General features: G+C 46.5%; 1 protein-coding gene across 5 annotated transcripts in view; it reads left to right on the top strand.

The window, feature by feature from the left end:
- The first annotated feature begins 8,573 nt into the window (after nt 1-8,573).
- The window catches only part of RBM19 (RNA binding motif protein 19), a 142,585-nt gene continuing 135,225 nt past the window's right edge, over nt 8,574-15,933 (top strand). For 2 of the 5 annotated variants that reach the window (XM_063647120.1, XM_063647121.1), the window contains exons 1-5: nt 8,574-8,772; nt 12,583-12,765; nt 14,818-14,937; nt 15,093-15,131; nt 15,607-15,799. In XM_063647120.1, coding sequence (XP_063503190.1) covers nt 8,623-8,772; nt 12,583-12,765; nt 14,818-14,937; nt 15,093-15,131; nt 15,607-15,799 — 685 coding nt within the window. In that variant the 5' untranslated portion in view covers nt 8,574-8,622. The remainder of the gene's footprint in view (nt 8,773-12,582; nt 12,766-14,817; nt 14,938-15,092; nt 15,132-15,606; nt 15,800-15,933) is intronic. The other 3 variants (XM_054443798.2, XM_054443796.2, XM_054443794.2) reach the window with 2 other exon arrangements.

Raw genomic sequence — 15,933 nt, 5'->3', positions numbered from 1 at the left:
TTCAAACCAAAGGTCTTGCCTCAGAGGGTCTGGTCAGGCACAGGGTTGGGTGCCAGGGACACCCAGGGCATAAATCAGATGCAATTTCTGCTTTCATGGATAATGCTGCTGCTGGGGGAGACCAACAAACAGACACATAAAAAGTAAGAAATGCCAGGTCATAATAACACGATGAAAAAATGGACTAGGCCAGGCGCGGTGGCTCATGCCTGTAATCCCAACACTTTGGGAGGCTGAGGCCGGTGGATCACAAGGTCAAGAGATCGAGACCATCCTGGCCAAAATGGTGAAACCCAATCTCTGCTAAAAATACAAAAATTAGCCGGTGTGGTGGCATGCGCCTGTAGTCTCAGCTACTCAGGAGGCTGGGACAGGAGAATCTCTCAAACCCTGGAGGCAGAGGTTGCAGTGAGCCAAGGTCGCGCCACTGCACTCCAGCCTGGCAACAGAGCAAGACACTCCATCTCAAAAAAGACAAGAAAGAAAGAAAGAAAAACAGAAAAAAATGGACTATAGGGGATGAGAAGGATGGGGTAGAATGGAATGGTTGGTGCCCATTCAGAGATGGTGGCCAGGGAAGGCTTTTCTGGGAAGACGAACTTTGATCAGAGACCTGAGGGAAGTGAGGGAGGGGATCCATGGAGGGGGAAAGGTGCTCCAGGCAGAGAACATGGCAGATTGCAAAGGTCTCGGGGCAGAAGCCTGCAGGAGGGGATTAAGGACAAGCAGGGAGGCTGGAAGGGATGAAGCAAAGTCAGAGACTGAGGTGACACCTTCTTCTTTGGGTCAGACCCTGGGGGCACCGGGAGGCTTAGGCAGAGAAGGCACTGGTCAGTCTGGCTTTTATTTTAACAAGACCGTAGAAGTAAAAGACAGAACAAGGGGACCAATGAGGGTGCTGTTGGAATAACATGGGCAAGACGATAGTTTTGGTGGGCTGAATAATGTTCGTCAATGGTGTCTACGTCCTAATCCCTGGAACCTGTAAGTACATCGCCTTCTACAGCAAAGGGACTTTTTCAGTTGATAAATTAAGGATCTTGAGGTGAGGAGATGACCCTGGATTATCCAGGTGAGCCTAGTGTAGTGACAAAGGTGCAGCAGGAGGGTCAGAGTGAAGAGGAGATGTGACCACAGACCAGAGGGTCAAAGAGAGAACTTTGAGGATGGAGGGAGGAGCCGCGAGCTAAGGAAAACAGGTTCTCCCCTGCAGCCTCCAGAGGGAAGCATCCCTGCCGCCTCCCACCTACCCCACCACCCTCGGCTTTAGTGTTTCTGCTGTCCAGACTGCAGATCATAAATGCATGTGGTTTTAAGCCACTAAATTTGGGGTTGTTACAGCAGCTACAGGAAATGAATACAATATGCGCTTGGACTAGCCTGATAGCAGTGGAGACAGGGAAAAGATGATGTGTTCTGCAAATCTTTAAAAAATGGGTTTGGCAGAACTTGATGATGGGTTAGACATAGGCTGATGAGTGAGGGGTGGGCTGAGGATGACCCCTAGGTTTCTAGCCAGAGCAGCTGGGTGCCCATTGGTCTCGCTCATTGGGACCAACTGACATAGGAAGGAAATCAAGTTTGCTTTACTCTCCTCTCTCCATTCTCTTCTAGAACCTTCTAGAATCCCTCCCCAATAACTGGCCTTTCTCCAGCTGGGAAGTTAATTCCCTCAGGGACCAGGCACTACTTCTCTCACGTCCTCAAGTACATACACTTATGCTTTTTGTTTTGGGTTTTTTGTGTTGTTTTGTTTTTGAGGTAGGATCTCCCTCTGTTGCCCAGGCTGGAGTGTGGTGGCACAATTATAGCTCACAGCAGCCTCAACTTCCTGGGCTCAGGTGATCTTCCCATCTCAGCCTCCCAAGTAGCTGGGTCTACAGGCGTGCACCACCACACTTTACTAATTTTTGTAATTTTTTGTAGAGACAGGATCTCACTATGTTGCCCAGGCTGGTCTTGAATTCCTGGGCTCAAGGGATACTCCCATCTCGGCCTCCCAAAGAAGTACGCTGATGAAGCCCAGGGATGGAGCTGGCTTAGACCGGACTGAATTTTTTAAACATCTAGGTATAATTGGAGAGCCCAACCTGGTGGCATCTAGGTGCCCCTGGATTAGTTCTGCTGGGAGAAAAAAGGAGGCAGGAGACAAAACAGGAAGGCTGGAGAGCAGGATGACTAATAATAATGTTATAATGTGGCTGCTTATTAAATGCAGGGGAATATATGGCCTGAGAATGGTCTCTCCTCCCCACATGTGGCGACCATATTTTCTGGACCCAGAATTGGGATGTGGGGATTCGTAACCGGCATTCCATTTTCTTTTAATACCTTTGAAAGACCTTCTGATTTGTGAATTTTTTTAGGGCAGGCTACATTGAATTGTATGTTTTAATAAAGGCAGTTCATGAAAATAATAAAAGTACGTGAAACTAGGACTGGCTGGGCAACATTGGACCTCTTGTAAAAGACTAATATCTCAGAGCTGCCTCATAAAGCCTGCCCCAGCCCACCCTAACCAGGGTCACGGTTTGCAGCAAACAGCCCCCCAGTTGTCATTTAATTCATATCACATATCAATAAATATCTGTTAAATATCACAGTGTACAGGAAACAACCCTCCAGTTATTATTTAATTAAAGACATAACAATAAATATCTGTTGACTTTGAAACACAGTGACCCATAAGTCATCGACTCCAGGCTTGAGGGTACATTTTTACATGCATGTGTGTTTTAATTGAATAGACAGTCTACACAAGACAGAGAGAGGGTGAAATCTGATCTTCAGAGTAAACTACTACAAAGCAAGCAGATCTCATGGATCAAATAGCAGCCCCCAAAAAGATATGCCTACATCCTAATCCTCAAAACCTGTGAATGTGACTCTTTTTGGAAAAAGGGTCTATGCAGATATAATTAGCTAAGGATCTCCAGATGAGATTGACCTGGGGTTAGAGTGGGTCCTAAGCTTAATGGCAGGTGTCCTGCTAAGAGGAAGCATACAGAGGTGGATTTGACTCAGACACCAGAGTGGAGAAGGTCATGTGAAAACAGAGGCAGAGATGGGAGCTATGCTGCCACAAGCCAAGGAATACCTACCGCCACCAGAAGCTGGAGGAGACAAAAAAGGATCCTCCCACTTTGAGCCTTTGGAGAGGTCACTGCCCTGCTGACACCTTGATTTTAAATTCCTGGCCTCCAGAATTGCAAGAGAATACATTTCTGTTGTTTGAAGCCATCCAGTTTCTGGTAATTTGATACGGAAGCCCTAGAAAATCAATACACCCCATAATCCTGTAACTTAAAACTACAGCTCTTTTGGTTACAGGCTTCCTGGGGTGGCTTCCTGGTTTTGTAAATAAAGTTTTATTGGAACCTGGCCACAAATGTTAGCTCTGGATGTGTTCAAAATACAGCAGCAGGGTGGAGAAGCTGCATTAGAGACCACATAGTGAAATATTTACTCTCTGACTTTTTAAGAAAAAGTTTGCCAACATATACAGACCGGGCATGGTGGTGTGTGCCTGTGATCCCAGCGCTTTGGGAGGCCAAGGTGAGAGGATCACTTGAGCCCAGAAATTTGAGACCAGCCTGGGCAACAAAGCCAGATCCAGTCTCTACAAAAAATTTAAAAATCAGCTGGGTGTGGTGATGCATGCGTGTAGTCCCACCCACTTGGGAGGCTGAGGAAGGAGGATCACTTGTGCTCAGGAGGTCGAGGCAGCAGTAAGCCATGATCACACCACTGCACTCCACCCTGGGTGACAGAGCAAGACCTTGTCTCAAAAAATAAAAAATTTAAAAAATTTAAAAAAAGGCCAGGCACAGTCACTCATACCTATAATCCAAGCATTTTGAGAGGCCAAGGCAGGTGGATCACTTGAGGCCTGGAATTTCAGACCAGCCTGGCCAACATAGTGAAACCCACCTGTACTAAAAATACAAACAATTAGCCAGGCATGGTGGTGTGCACCTACAATCCCAGTTACTGTCTCAAAAAAAAGAAAAAAAAAAAAAAAAGACAAAACCCAAAATAGATACATAAAGATTTATTAGGCTCCCTACAATTTCACCCCTCCAAAGCCATCCTGCAGAAATGACCACAATTAATATACATGCTTGTTGACTTTACCCTATTGTTAAGTATAAATATATGCAGATGTAGTTTATACATGATTAAAATTTTAATGTATTAAAAATAATCGGTAATTTTTTCATAATGAAATATCAAAATTACAAAAGGTTACTCAAGGTAAAGGACATTTCCATCCATCCATATACCCACTTCCTCGGTCCCCTCCCCAGAAGCAACTGCTGTTACCACTTCCTCACGTATCTTCTGAGATCGCCTTTGCTTACATAAATCATATATAGTGTCCCCTCCAAATTCCTATGTTGGAGTCTTAACTTTTCATACCTCACAAAGTGATCTTATTTGGAAACAGAGTCTTTACAGAGGTAACTATATTAAAATGAGGTCATTAGAATGAGTTCTAATCCAATGTGACCGGTGTCTTTTAAAATGGGGAAGTTTGAACATGAACTCATGGACACAGGGAGACTGTCATGTGGAGATGAAGGCTGAGATCGGGGTGACATGTCTACAGGCCAAGGAGTGTCAAAGATTGCCAGCACACCACCAGAAGTGAGACAGGGAGGAACAGATTCAACCTCATGGCTCTCAGAAGGAACCAGCGCTGCCAACACCTTCACCTCGAACTTCTAGCCTTCAGAACTGCAAGACAATACATTTGGAAATTTCGAGTACCCTGGCCAACAAACAAACATGACAAGTATCTATGTATCCTCACCCATCTCCCTCCCTTTTTTTTTTTTTTTGGTTTTTACCTAAGTGAAAGCATACATAATACATTATTTACTATATTGCTGGTTTTCACTTAACAATATATTTTGGAGATTGTCCCATGTGCTAGTTCTTCTCTAACAGCCCATCTCCCATTCCCTTAGCCTGCTCCTCCACTTTGCTCTGTGCCCCGGATGCAATCTGTGTGCACTGCAATACCTGTGATCATGCCTCCAGCTTCCCATTGGTTAGGCCAAGGGGAGGCTCCAGCAGGAAACTGCAGTTGGGAAGAGAAAGAGGGGACAGTGTATTTATCCCCAACACACACACACCTGTGGTTCCACAGCGGCTGTATCTCTCTATAGCTCTAGTCCTTAAAGTACGTCCCTCTTCCACGGCTCCTGGCATCACTGAAGCCCAGGGATGACATGTCCCGCTCTGCCCTTCAGCCCCAGGGGTGGTGATAGCTCCCCACTGTTGCCGGGCCCTGGGGTTTGGCCATCCTTTGTTGGTTCCCTTAACCCTTCCTGTATTCATTTTCTGCAGGTGCTGTCTCAAATTACCACAAATTAGATGGCATAACAATGCAAAGTTATTCTCTCACATTTTCGGAGGCCAGAATCCCCCAAAGTACCAGCAGGGCCATGCTCCCTCCAAAACCTCCAGGGGAGAACGCTTCCTTGCTTCTTCCAGCTTCTGGTGGCTCCAGGTCTTCACTGACTTGTGACTGCATCACTCCAGACTCTACCTCCACCTACACATGACGTTCTCTGTGTGTCCTTTAAAAGGACATGTGTCACTGGATTTAGGGTCTACCAGGATAATTCAGGATGATCTCATTTTGAGATCCTTAAGTACATTTGCAAAGACCCTTGATATGGTTTGGCTGTGTCCCCACCAAATCTCATCTTGAATTGTAGCTCCCATAATCCCCATGTGTTCTGGGAGGGACCCAGTGGGAGATAATTGAATCATGGGGGTGGTTTCCCCATATTGTTCTCGTGGTAGTGAATAAGTCTCACGAGATCTGATGGTTTTATAAGGGGAAAGCCTTTCACTTGGTTCTTATTCTGTCTTTGCCTGCCACCAGGTAAGACATCCCTTGCTCTTCCACCATGACTGTGAGGCCTCCCCAGCCATGTGGAACTGTGAGTCCATTAAATCTCCTTCCTTTATAAATTATCCAGTCTCAGGTATGTCTTCATTAGCAGCGTGAGAACAAACTAATACAACCCTTTTTGCAAATAAAGTCACATTTACAGCTTCCAGGGGTCAGGATGCCCCCACTGTGTGTAGTGGTGAGGGGACAGGGGATCATTCATCCCACTATACTGCCCACACTTCCGTAAATAGCTTTTTGTCCAGATTTTCTTTTGTTAAATCCTTTTGAGTATACATCTGTGTCCTGCTGACTGATGCATTTCCTTCAAAAACATTTACAGCTACATACCTACCTGGTTTTTAACAATTGCATAGAATTCTGTTGAATGGACAGACCTTAATTTACAATTAGCATTTAATGAACTCCTATTACCTGTCTCCTCCTGGTGCCCGGTGTGATGCTTTGCAAAGATGGATCTAAAGACACCCCTATGGCAACATAATGTAGAGAGAACAAGTGGCTTCATCTATAACTCTGAACCTACACTGTGTGCTCCTCACCAGCGAATTCTGTAGGTTTATGCTGTGGCAGATGCATGAGCTCCCTGCATTGGGGGCTCAGTAGGAAAGAGGCATATTTGAGGATGCCATATTTGAGCTGGTCTTAGAGAGGGGATGGGAGTGGGTTCAGAAAGATGTTCCAGTGGCCAAAAGCACATGAAATATGCTGTTTCATTAGTTATCAGGGAAATGCAAATCAAAACATTGAGTCACCACTGTACACCCACTAGAATGGCTATGATTATAAAGACCCAATAACAAACATTCGAGGAGATGTGTAGATATTTGAACCTTCATATACTGCTGGTAGGAATGTAAAATGGAGAAGCCACTTTGGATAACAGATTAGCAGGTTCTAAAAAGGTTAAGCATAGAGTTATGATCAGGCAATCCTACTCCTAGGAATATAGCCAAGAGAAATAAGAATATATGCCCACACAGGAACTTACAGGTAATGTTCACAGCAAGATTATTCACAATAGCCACAAAGTGGAAACAACCCAAATGTCCATCATCAACTGATGAATAAATAAAATGTAGTACATCCATATATGTAATACTATTCAGCAAAAAAAAGTGTGGTGGCTCACGTCTGTAATCCCAGCACTTTGAAAGGGCAAGGCAGGTGGATTGCTTGAGCCCAGGAGTTCAAGACCAGCCTGGGCAACATGTTGGAACCTCGCCTCTACCAAAAAATTACAAAAAAAAAAAATTAGCCAGGCATGGTGGCATGTGCCTGTAGCCCCAGCTGCTCAGGAGGCTGAGGTGGGAGGATGGCTTGAGCCTGGGAAGCGGAGGTTGCAGTGAGCTGAGATTGTGCCACTGCACTCCAGTCAGGGTGACAGAGTCAGACCCTGTCTCAAATAAAATAAACAGATAAATAAGTAAAGTGCTGATTCATGCTGCAACATGAAAGAACCTTGAAAACATTATGCTAAGTGAAAGAAGTCAGTCACAAAAGACTACATATTGTGTTATTCCATTTACATGAAATGTCCGTAATAGACAAATCCATAGAGACACAAAGTAGATTAGTGGTTATCAGGGGGAAGGGAGAGGGAGGAATTGGCAGGTTATAGCTAAAGGGTGCGGTGTTTCTTTGGGGGTAATGAAAATGTCCTAGCATTGATTGTGGTGATAGCTGCACACCTCTGTAAATATACTCAGCACCATTGAATTGTGCACTTTAAGTGGGTGAATTACACGGTTTGTGATAAAGCTGTTAACAATAAGAAGCGGCAAGGGAATGTCTTTTAGGTGAAGGAAATTGCAAAAGCTTGGCAGCAACGTCCAGTGCAGCTGAGGCACTGTGAGGAAACAAAAAAGAAATACTGTCATTCAAGAGTGAAAACGGGTTTTCATAGGATGTCTCCATCCAAGAGTGGGTACCGAGAATGCTCAGAAAAACAATAGGAAAATAACATCCCTTTTACGTTCTCACCTCCTTAACCCCTAGCATAATAATTATTCCCATTTTACAGAAGTAGACACAAAGGCTCAGAGGCCATTTTGGCCAAGATCTCTCAGCTAGAAGATTGGCCAGCTGAGAGTTCCAAACATTAGGAAGGGAGGCAAAATGCTTGTGGGGCTGGGGTTGAAGGCTTAGAGACTCATTGTAGGGCCCTAGGCAGCCCCTAGCTCGAATCTGACTTTCCAATTCATAGTTATAAGACTTTGAGCAAGCTGCTTTACACGCACGATTCCCAGTTTATCTGCCTGCAAAATGAGAGCGTTTATTTCCAACATGTTCATTCCAAGTATTTACACAAAAGGCTCAATACTTGATTTATGTTGGCTGGCAATCTCTCTAAACTTCACTTTCTCCATTTCTACGAGGGAGGCAAGGGTCCCTAATCTTGCCCCCGTTCTCAGGGCAGTCCTAGGGCTCAATAATAAAAATAAAATAGGAAAAAGGCGAGAACGCGATTGCCCGGTTGGCGCGACCCTTAACACCGAGCTGACCTGGCGCACGTTAGGGACCAGCGCCCCCTGCCGTCTTCGCCGCTGCATTGGCGTCTCCAGAATCCTCCCAAGACCCTGCGCCTGCGCAAAATGCAAGCGCCCAGGCCCACCCCTTGTGGGGTGTGATTTCCCTGAGTAGCTTTGGCTTAGCCACGCCTACTTCCGGACAGGTCAGGCCAAGGTCTCAGCCACATGACTGTGTTCCGGCTCGGCAAAGATGGCGGCGCCCAGGGAGGTAGCGTGAAACTTGTTGGTGGAAGACGGTGTCCAGTCGTGTTGGAATCAAAACAGCGGGGACCCTGCGCCATGTCGCGACTGATCGTGAAGAATCTCCCGAATGGGGTGAGTGCAGAGGCAGGACTTGGGAATCTGAAATGAGACCATCCGGGAGCTGTGAGGTAGGGAAGAGATGCCTGGAGGTGATCGAAGAATTTTTGCTCTGGGGCAGGACTGCGGGCCAATTCTGAACTCAAAGGGGGCGGGATCCTGGGCTTATCCCCATTTGATCCCAAGGAAAGAGGAATAGTGACTGCTTACGGTTTCACGGCCGGTTGTTTGGTACCTGACTCCTAACCCAACTCTTCCCGGGGAGGTGACAACTCCCACCTTGTGGCGAATACCCTGCTCCCACAACCTCTTTCATTCGATCACTGTTTTTTAGTTGTTGACCCGGGACATGGTCCGACACTGTATTTATATTCCTCTCCCAGTCTGGAAACTGTTGGGGAAGACATGGGCAATATTAATCTGCGGACCTGCGTTCCAATTCCTACTCCCATCCTTAGGGCAAGTAGGAATACGGAGTGGGTAAAGGGCTTTACAGCATTTATCCAGTAAGTGGGGCGTGGTGACCCAGCCATACTTTTTTGTTTTCCTGGAGCCCAGCACAGAACCCGACACATGGTAGGCAAAATAGGTGAATGTACGTAATATTAGATGATTAGATGTGGTGGGCTCGAATGGATCATCCTTTTTCTCTCTCGCTATTTTTTGTTCTGTTTTGTTTTTTGTTTTTGTTTTTTTTAAAAAAATAGATTACTGATCCATCCGTCAGGTTAGACAGTGTCTCTTGATGCCTCGCTTTGTGGGATGAGGATTTTTAGCGTAGCTGCACTTCCTTTCCCTCCCAAATTCAGCTTTGTTGTGCTTCAAGTGTAGTTGATTCTCTTATCATTGTTTGTCTTATCTCTTTTTTTTTTTTTCTCTCTCTCTCTTGCATGGCTTTTTTTGGTTTTGGTTTTTTGTTTTTTTTTTTTTTAAACGGAGTCTGGCTCTGTCGCCCAGGCTGGAGTGCGGTGGTGCAATCTCGGCAGTCTCGGCTCACTGCAACCTTTGCCTCCCGGGTTCTAGCGATTCTCCTGCCTCAGCCTCCCAAGTAGCTGGGACTACAGGCACGCGCCACCACGCGTGACTAATTTTTGTATTTTTAGTAGAGACATGGGGTTTCGCCATGTTGGCCAAGCTGGTCTCGAACTCCTGATCTCAGGTGATCCACCGCCTCGGGCCCCCAAAGTGCTGGGATTACAGGCGTGAGCCACTGCGCCTGGCCCCCATATCTGTTTTAATGCTGTGAGTTTTTTCCTTTGCTTTTTTTTTTTTTTCCTTTGTCAGGTGGGACAAAGGAACTTTGTAACACACAGCTTTCAAAATTCAAACAGTATAGTAGTGTATAACATGAGTAGCAAAGTCTTTGCTCTGTCCTACCTTCCCTCTCTGTCCAGGAGTAACCATCTTCATTGATTTGTTTTTGGGACTCCTCACATGTATCTCTGTATATTCAAGGAGTGTACTTTCCTCCTTTTGACCTGCCTGCCCCAGTGACTATCTGCTAGGCCTCGACTGTGAAAAATAAGGAATTTAGATCATCTGTTCCTCCTCTCCAGTGTCTGTAATATTCTTGTTTTTAATTCTCCTGTCATAATCTCTGAGTAGTATACTTAAAAATATCTATTACTGATCCATCCATCAGGTTAGACAGTGTCTCTTGATGCCTTGCTTTGTGCGCTGAGGATTTTTAGCATGGCTGCACTTCCTTTTCTTCCCAAATTCAGCTTTGTTGCACTTCACGGTGTAGTTGACTCTCTTATCATTTTCTGTCTTATCTCATGAATGAAAGAATAATAAAAACAAGGGCAGTTGCAGCTGACACTTGGAGAGTTTACTGTGTGCCAGGCACTGTTCCAGGTGCTTTAGGTAAAGTAACATTTAATCCTCACTATATCCCTGTGAGGTAAGTTTTATTTTTACGCCCATTTTAAAGGTAAAGAAACCAAGATACAGCGAGGTACAGGGATTTGCCTGAGGTCACACGCTGGTGTAATTTATAGAGCAGGGATTGAATTGAGCAATCTTTAGTTTAGGGATTGAATTGAGGAAATAATTAGTAGTGAGTACTTGTGATATTGCCGACACTGTAGATAAAGGTGGATAAGCCTGGGTCCTTATTTTTAATGGGACTTGCAGGCTAGCAGAAGAGAGGCATCAGATCATTATGACGCAAGGTGCATCATTGACCTATGAACCGGGTGCTGTGGGAGCACAGTGAGGGCTGGTTGTCTCGTCCATCTAAGGCATCTAAGAAAGGCCTCCTGGAATAGGAGATGATTGAACTGAGAATGAGGAGTTACCCAGGGCCTGTCTTGGGAAATGTCACCCAGAGGGGACAACCAAAGTAAAAGCTCAGAAGTGAGAAGGCTGTGAGGAATTTGTCAAAGCGTGGTGCTGAAGAGGTTGGTCAGGGGCAGATCTTGAAGAATTGCATGTTTTCCTTTAGGTGCTCGTCCTTGAGACTTTGGTGCCAGAAAGTCACCGAAAGGTTTTTGGCAAAGGAATGATGGATTCAGACTTGAGCCAGGTCTCTCCCAGGCACCGCGGACTTGAATTCACTGTCTTATATTTCTGAATTGCGTCACAAACCTTGATTCTGTAGGCCTGGGGCAGATCATTTATCCCTTATGAGTTTCATTTTCTCCTCTATAAAATGTGGATAAAAATTCCTAACTCCCAGTGTGATTGAGATTTTGATTAGATCAGTTAGTAGGAAGATGACCTCAGAAAATGTCATCTTCTGGCTGGACCGCCAAGGCCTCTAGCTTCTTGCATTTTCAAACTTATTTTGGCTGTTTATGGGGCCCCGAATGTCCCCTCAACTCCACTACCACACACACAAGTATCCCAGTATCTGCTTAGAAAACTGAGTTATGAGGGTAGCCTGGCTGCAGTGAAGATGGTGAGAAGCCAGGAGTCTGTTTTCCATAGTATGGGGCTTCTTGACCAAATTATAATAATATTAGTGTGTTAGTTTTTTAGTGCAGCTATGGCAAATTAGCACAAACTTAGTGGCTTAAACAATCTAAATTTGTTATCTTACAGTTTTTAACAATCCGAATTTGTTATCTTACAGAAATCCTAAAATCAAGGCTTTGGCAGGGCTGCAGTCCATCTGGAAGCTCTATAGGAGTATCTGTCTGTCCCTTAGCCTTTTTTCGGCTTCTAGAAGCACCTGTCTTCCTTAGTTCATAGCTATATACTCCATATTTGGAGCCAACAGCATAGCATCTTCCAATCTCTCTGTTTCCATCTTCTCTGATCTTCCTGCCTCCCTCTCATAAGGACCCTTGAGGTGACATTGGGCCTGGCTGCGTAATCCATATCATCTCCCCATCTCCACATCAGTCACAACTGCCAAGTCCTTTTTGCCATGTAAGGTAACATATCCACAGGTTCCAGGGATTAGGATGTGGGCATCTTTTGGAGGGGCTTCATTAACAAAGATATATATAGCTTACCATGCCTGTTCATTCATTGATTTATTCCAACAAGTATTTATTAGGTATCTACTATGTAGCAGACATAATACTGCTTCTGTAATTGGTCTTATCCTCATAGCAGCCCCATAGGGTAGGAAGATGTCATTTGCAGCCATTATGAGTCATGATTTCCACATCAGTGAGTGGTTAAGGGACTTTCTCAAGGCCACACAACTCGTGCTAGAGTCAGAGCTGGAACCTGTTGTAACTAGAAAAGTACACACTGCCCCTCTTCATCTAAGGCCACCCTTGGAGAATCTCGTGGCCTCAGGTTTCCAGCCCATTTGTCCCCTTGCTCTGGGGACTTTCCAGTTCGTCTCTCATTCCTCTCCCTCTGTCCTAGATGAAAGAGGAGCGTTTCAGGCAGCTGTTTGCCGCCTTCGGCACGCTGACAGACTGCAGCCTGAAGTTCACCAAAGATGGCAAGTTCCGCAAGTTTGGTTTTATTGGCTTCAAGTCCGAGGAAGAGGCCCAGAAGGCACTGAAGCATTTCAACAAGAGCTTCATCGACACATCCCGGATCACAGTGAGTGGGCAGGAGTCTCACCTTTAGCTGCCTGTCAAGTGTGACGTTGTTTGATCTTTCACTCAACACTTGAGTTCAAAGACCGTCCCTCTTCACTTTGTGATGTCTTTGGTTTTCTTCCTCACCGATTCACACACTTTCATGTGCATACGAATCACCTGAGAGCTTATTATAACAGCTTCCTGGGCCCGTCCCCAGAGCATCTGATTCAGTGCATGGAGTCAGGACCCAAGAATTCACACATCCAACAAGCCCTCAGGTGACGCCCATGCTGCTGGTCTGAGGCCCACACCTTGAGAACCACAGCTCTACCTCATCCATTCACTCATGCATTTAGCAAGCACTCAATGATGCTGGGAGTTTAGAGAAAAAGGTGAAGCCTCAGCCCCTGTCCTCATAGAGCCTGCTGTCTCTGGGCAGGCAGGAGGCTGACAGGTCAGCAGGCTGCTTTGGCTCAGTGACATCAGTGCTATGATAGGGTGAGCCCCAGGGACTGTGGGAGAACAAAGATCTATAGCCTGACCAGGGAGGAGTCAGGAAAGCTTCCTGGAGGAGGGGACTCCACTCAGGTCACTCGTGTATTTAGTGACTTCGTAAAAACATCTGTAACACTTTGTTGAGAAGGAAAAAACAGATGATGGACAAATACATGTATGTCTCGTGATCCTATATAGACACAATCGTATTCCTCTATCCATACATATATAATAAATGCATAGAAGGCCATAGGATAGGATTTCTACCAAAATACTAATCATTCCTCTCTATGAGTGATAGGAATTGGAGTACATCTTTTTTAACTTTCATTGTACTTTTGTATATTATTTGAATTTTGTACCGTGAGCACGTCATTATTATAGAGATAACAAGTCTATTTTGAAAGTGTGCACAAAAGGGATTGTAACTGGCCAGGTGTGGTGGCTCCTGCCTATAATACCAGCAGTTTGGGAGGCTGAGGTGGGAGGATCACTTGAAGCCAGGAGTTCAAGACCAGCCTGTGCAACATAGCAAGACTGTGTCTTTACAAAAATAAAAAAAAAAAATTAGCCAGGCATGGTGACATGTGCCTGGAGTCCTAGGTATTCAGAAGGCTGAGACAAGAGGATCACTTAAGCCCAAGAGTTTGAGGCTGCTGTGAGCTATGATCATGCCACTGCAGTCCAGCCTAGGCAATGGAGTGAGACCCTGTGTCTTAAAAAGGATTGCAACCAGGTGGCAGCTCCTTCCCCCAGGGGCAGTGGTTGGTTGACCAGCGTCAGCCTTAGCTGTGGCTGGGAGTGGCTTGCCTTGGTGGATGCCCCAGTAACCAGCGCTCTCAAAGTCCTCTCAGAGGAGTGTATTGGAGGTTTTAGGGCCTGAATAGTGCATCAGCTCAGGCTGGGTCTCCAGTACTCTTCCGTCCCTCCAGTGGTCACCCCAGTGCCCCTATCACCCTAGAATTGTTCTCTGGAGCCAGATGAGCTTACTTTATGATAATTAACCCAGGGCAGTGTGGGGTAACCGTGGTAGCCAGTGCCCCACATTACCCTGCCCAGAGCCTGGTTGAGTGCTTGGCCCAGGTCATCTCATGCCGTCCTCCCAGCCACCCTGTAGAGTGGATGGTTAAGAACTCAGGTTCCAGAGCCCAGAGACCCCCTGAGTTCCAGTCTTCACTCTGTCACTTATTACGTGGGTAACCCAGGGAAATTGACTTCTTGATGCTCCAATTTCTTGATCTGAATTGTAGAAAGTCATAGCTGTCACTGATGTGAGAGGCTCGGTGTATCTACTTGCAGAGCACTTTAGACAGTACCTGGCATGTGGAATTCCTCAGTAAGTGGCAGCTATTACCATTACAGTATTACAGACTCATAATGATAGACTGTTAAAGTATTATATTCTAGACTTGAAGGGAAACAAAGCCCAGGCTAAGGGGTGACGTGTAATCTACGTCAGCAAACTCAGCTAGGCAGTGGCAGTTGTCTAAAATGCCCGAGCTCCCAGCTGCAGAAGGGCAGCACCCAATGCCTGGGTGCCATGGCAGGTGTGAAAATCACTCTCTTTCCCACACAGGTGGAGTTCTGCAAGTCATTCGGGGACCCGGCCAAACCCAGAGCCTGGAGCAAACATGCCCAGAAACCAAGCCAGCCCAAGCAGCCTCCAAAAGACTCTGCTACTCCAGAAATTAAGAAAGTATGTAAAGGGTCACTCTAGCCTCTGTCCCCACTGCCAGCGGGGTAGTCACTCCCTTTTGGTTCCCAAAGATGGGCCCTCCCAGGTCAGTGCAGTTCTGTTTCCCAGCTCTCTTCATCTGTGTGACCCTCACTCTCTGTGCCTTCTGTTTTCAGGATGAGAAGAAGAAAAAGGTGGCAGGTCAGCTGGAGAAGGTGAGTCTGTCCTGTTGCCCAAGGAGGAGGGAGGGCGGGCAGCAGGTGGAAGAGGGTGGAGACTGGAGAGGGTAGAGGCTGGGAGAGGGTAGAGGCTGGAGAGGGTGGAGGCTAAGAGACCGTAGAGGCTGGAGAGAGTGGACACTGGGAGAGGGAAGAGGCTGGAGAGGGAGGAGGCTGGGAGAGGGAAGAGGCTGGAGAGGATGGAGGCTGGCCCTGGCAAGCAGAGCTGTGCCTCTGATCTCCCCTGGCCTTGTCTTCGTGTCCTCTTAGTTTTGTCTAGTGAGGAGTCAACTCTGCCTTCCTCAGAACTGACCCAGCTGAACCTCAGGGTCCTCTAGAGAATGGGGGAAATGAGCTTAAGGGATCTTCTCACCCTCTTAAGAGTTAGAAAGATAAGCCCCACCTGAGCCTTCTCTGCCTCTTCCTCTCCCTTTTTCCCGTGTCCCTGCTGCCCGGGTTCTGGTGCCACCAGCTGAAGGAGGATACAGAGTTCCAGGAGTTTCTGTCAGTTCATCAGAGGCGGGCGCAGGCAGCCACTTGGGCGAACGATGGCCCGGATGCTGAGTCGTCAAAAGGGAAGAGCAAGCCTGCCAGTGACTACCTGAACTTCGACTCCGATTCTGGGCAGGAGAGTGAGGAGGAGGGAGCCGAGAAGGACCTGGAAGGTGAGGGCATGGGGACTGTGTGCTCCATGCGCACGGACCTGTGCTTGCCATTGGGCTAACCAGCACTGGGGGCCCCTCTGTGCAGACTCTAGGAGTCAGGTGAGCCCTTGAGCTCTCCACTGGGGGGGGGGTGA

This window comes from Pongo pygmaeus, chromosome 10 (genome assembly GCF_028885625.2).
Source record: "Pongo pygmaeus isolate AG05252 chromosome 10, NHGRI_mPonPyg2-v2.0_pri, whole genome shotgun sequence".
Classification (NCBI taxonomy): Eukaryota; Metazoa; Chordata; class Mammalia; order Primates; family Hominidae; genus Pongo; species Pongo pygmaeus.
This window is presented reverse-complemented; position numbering and strand designations above follow the sequence as displayed.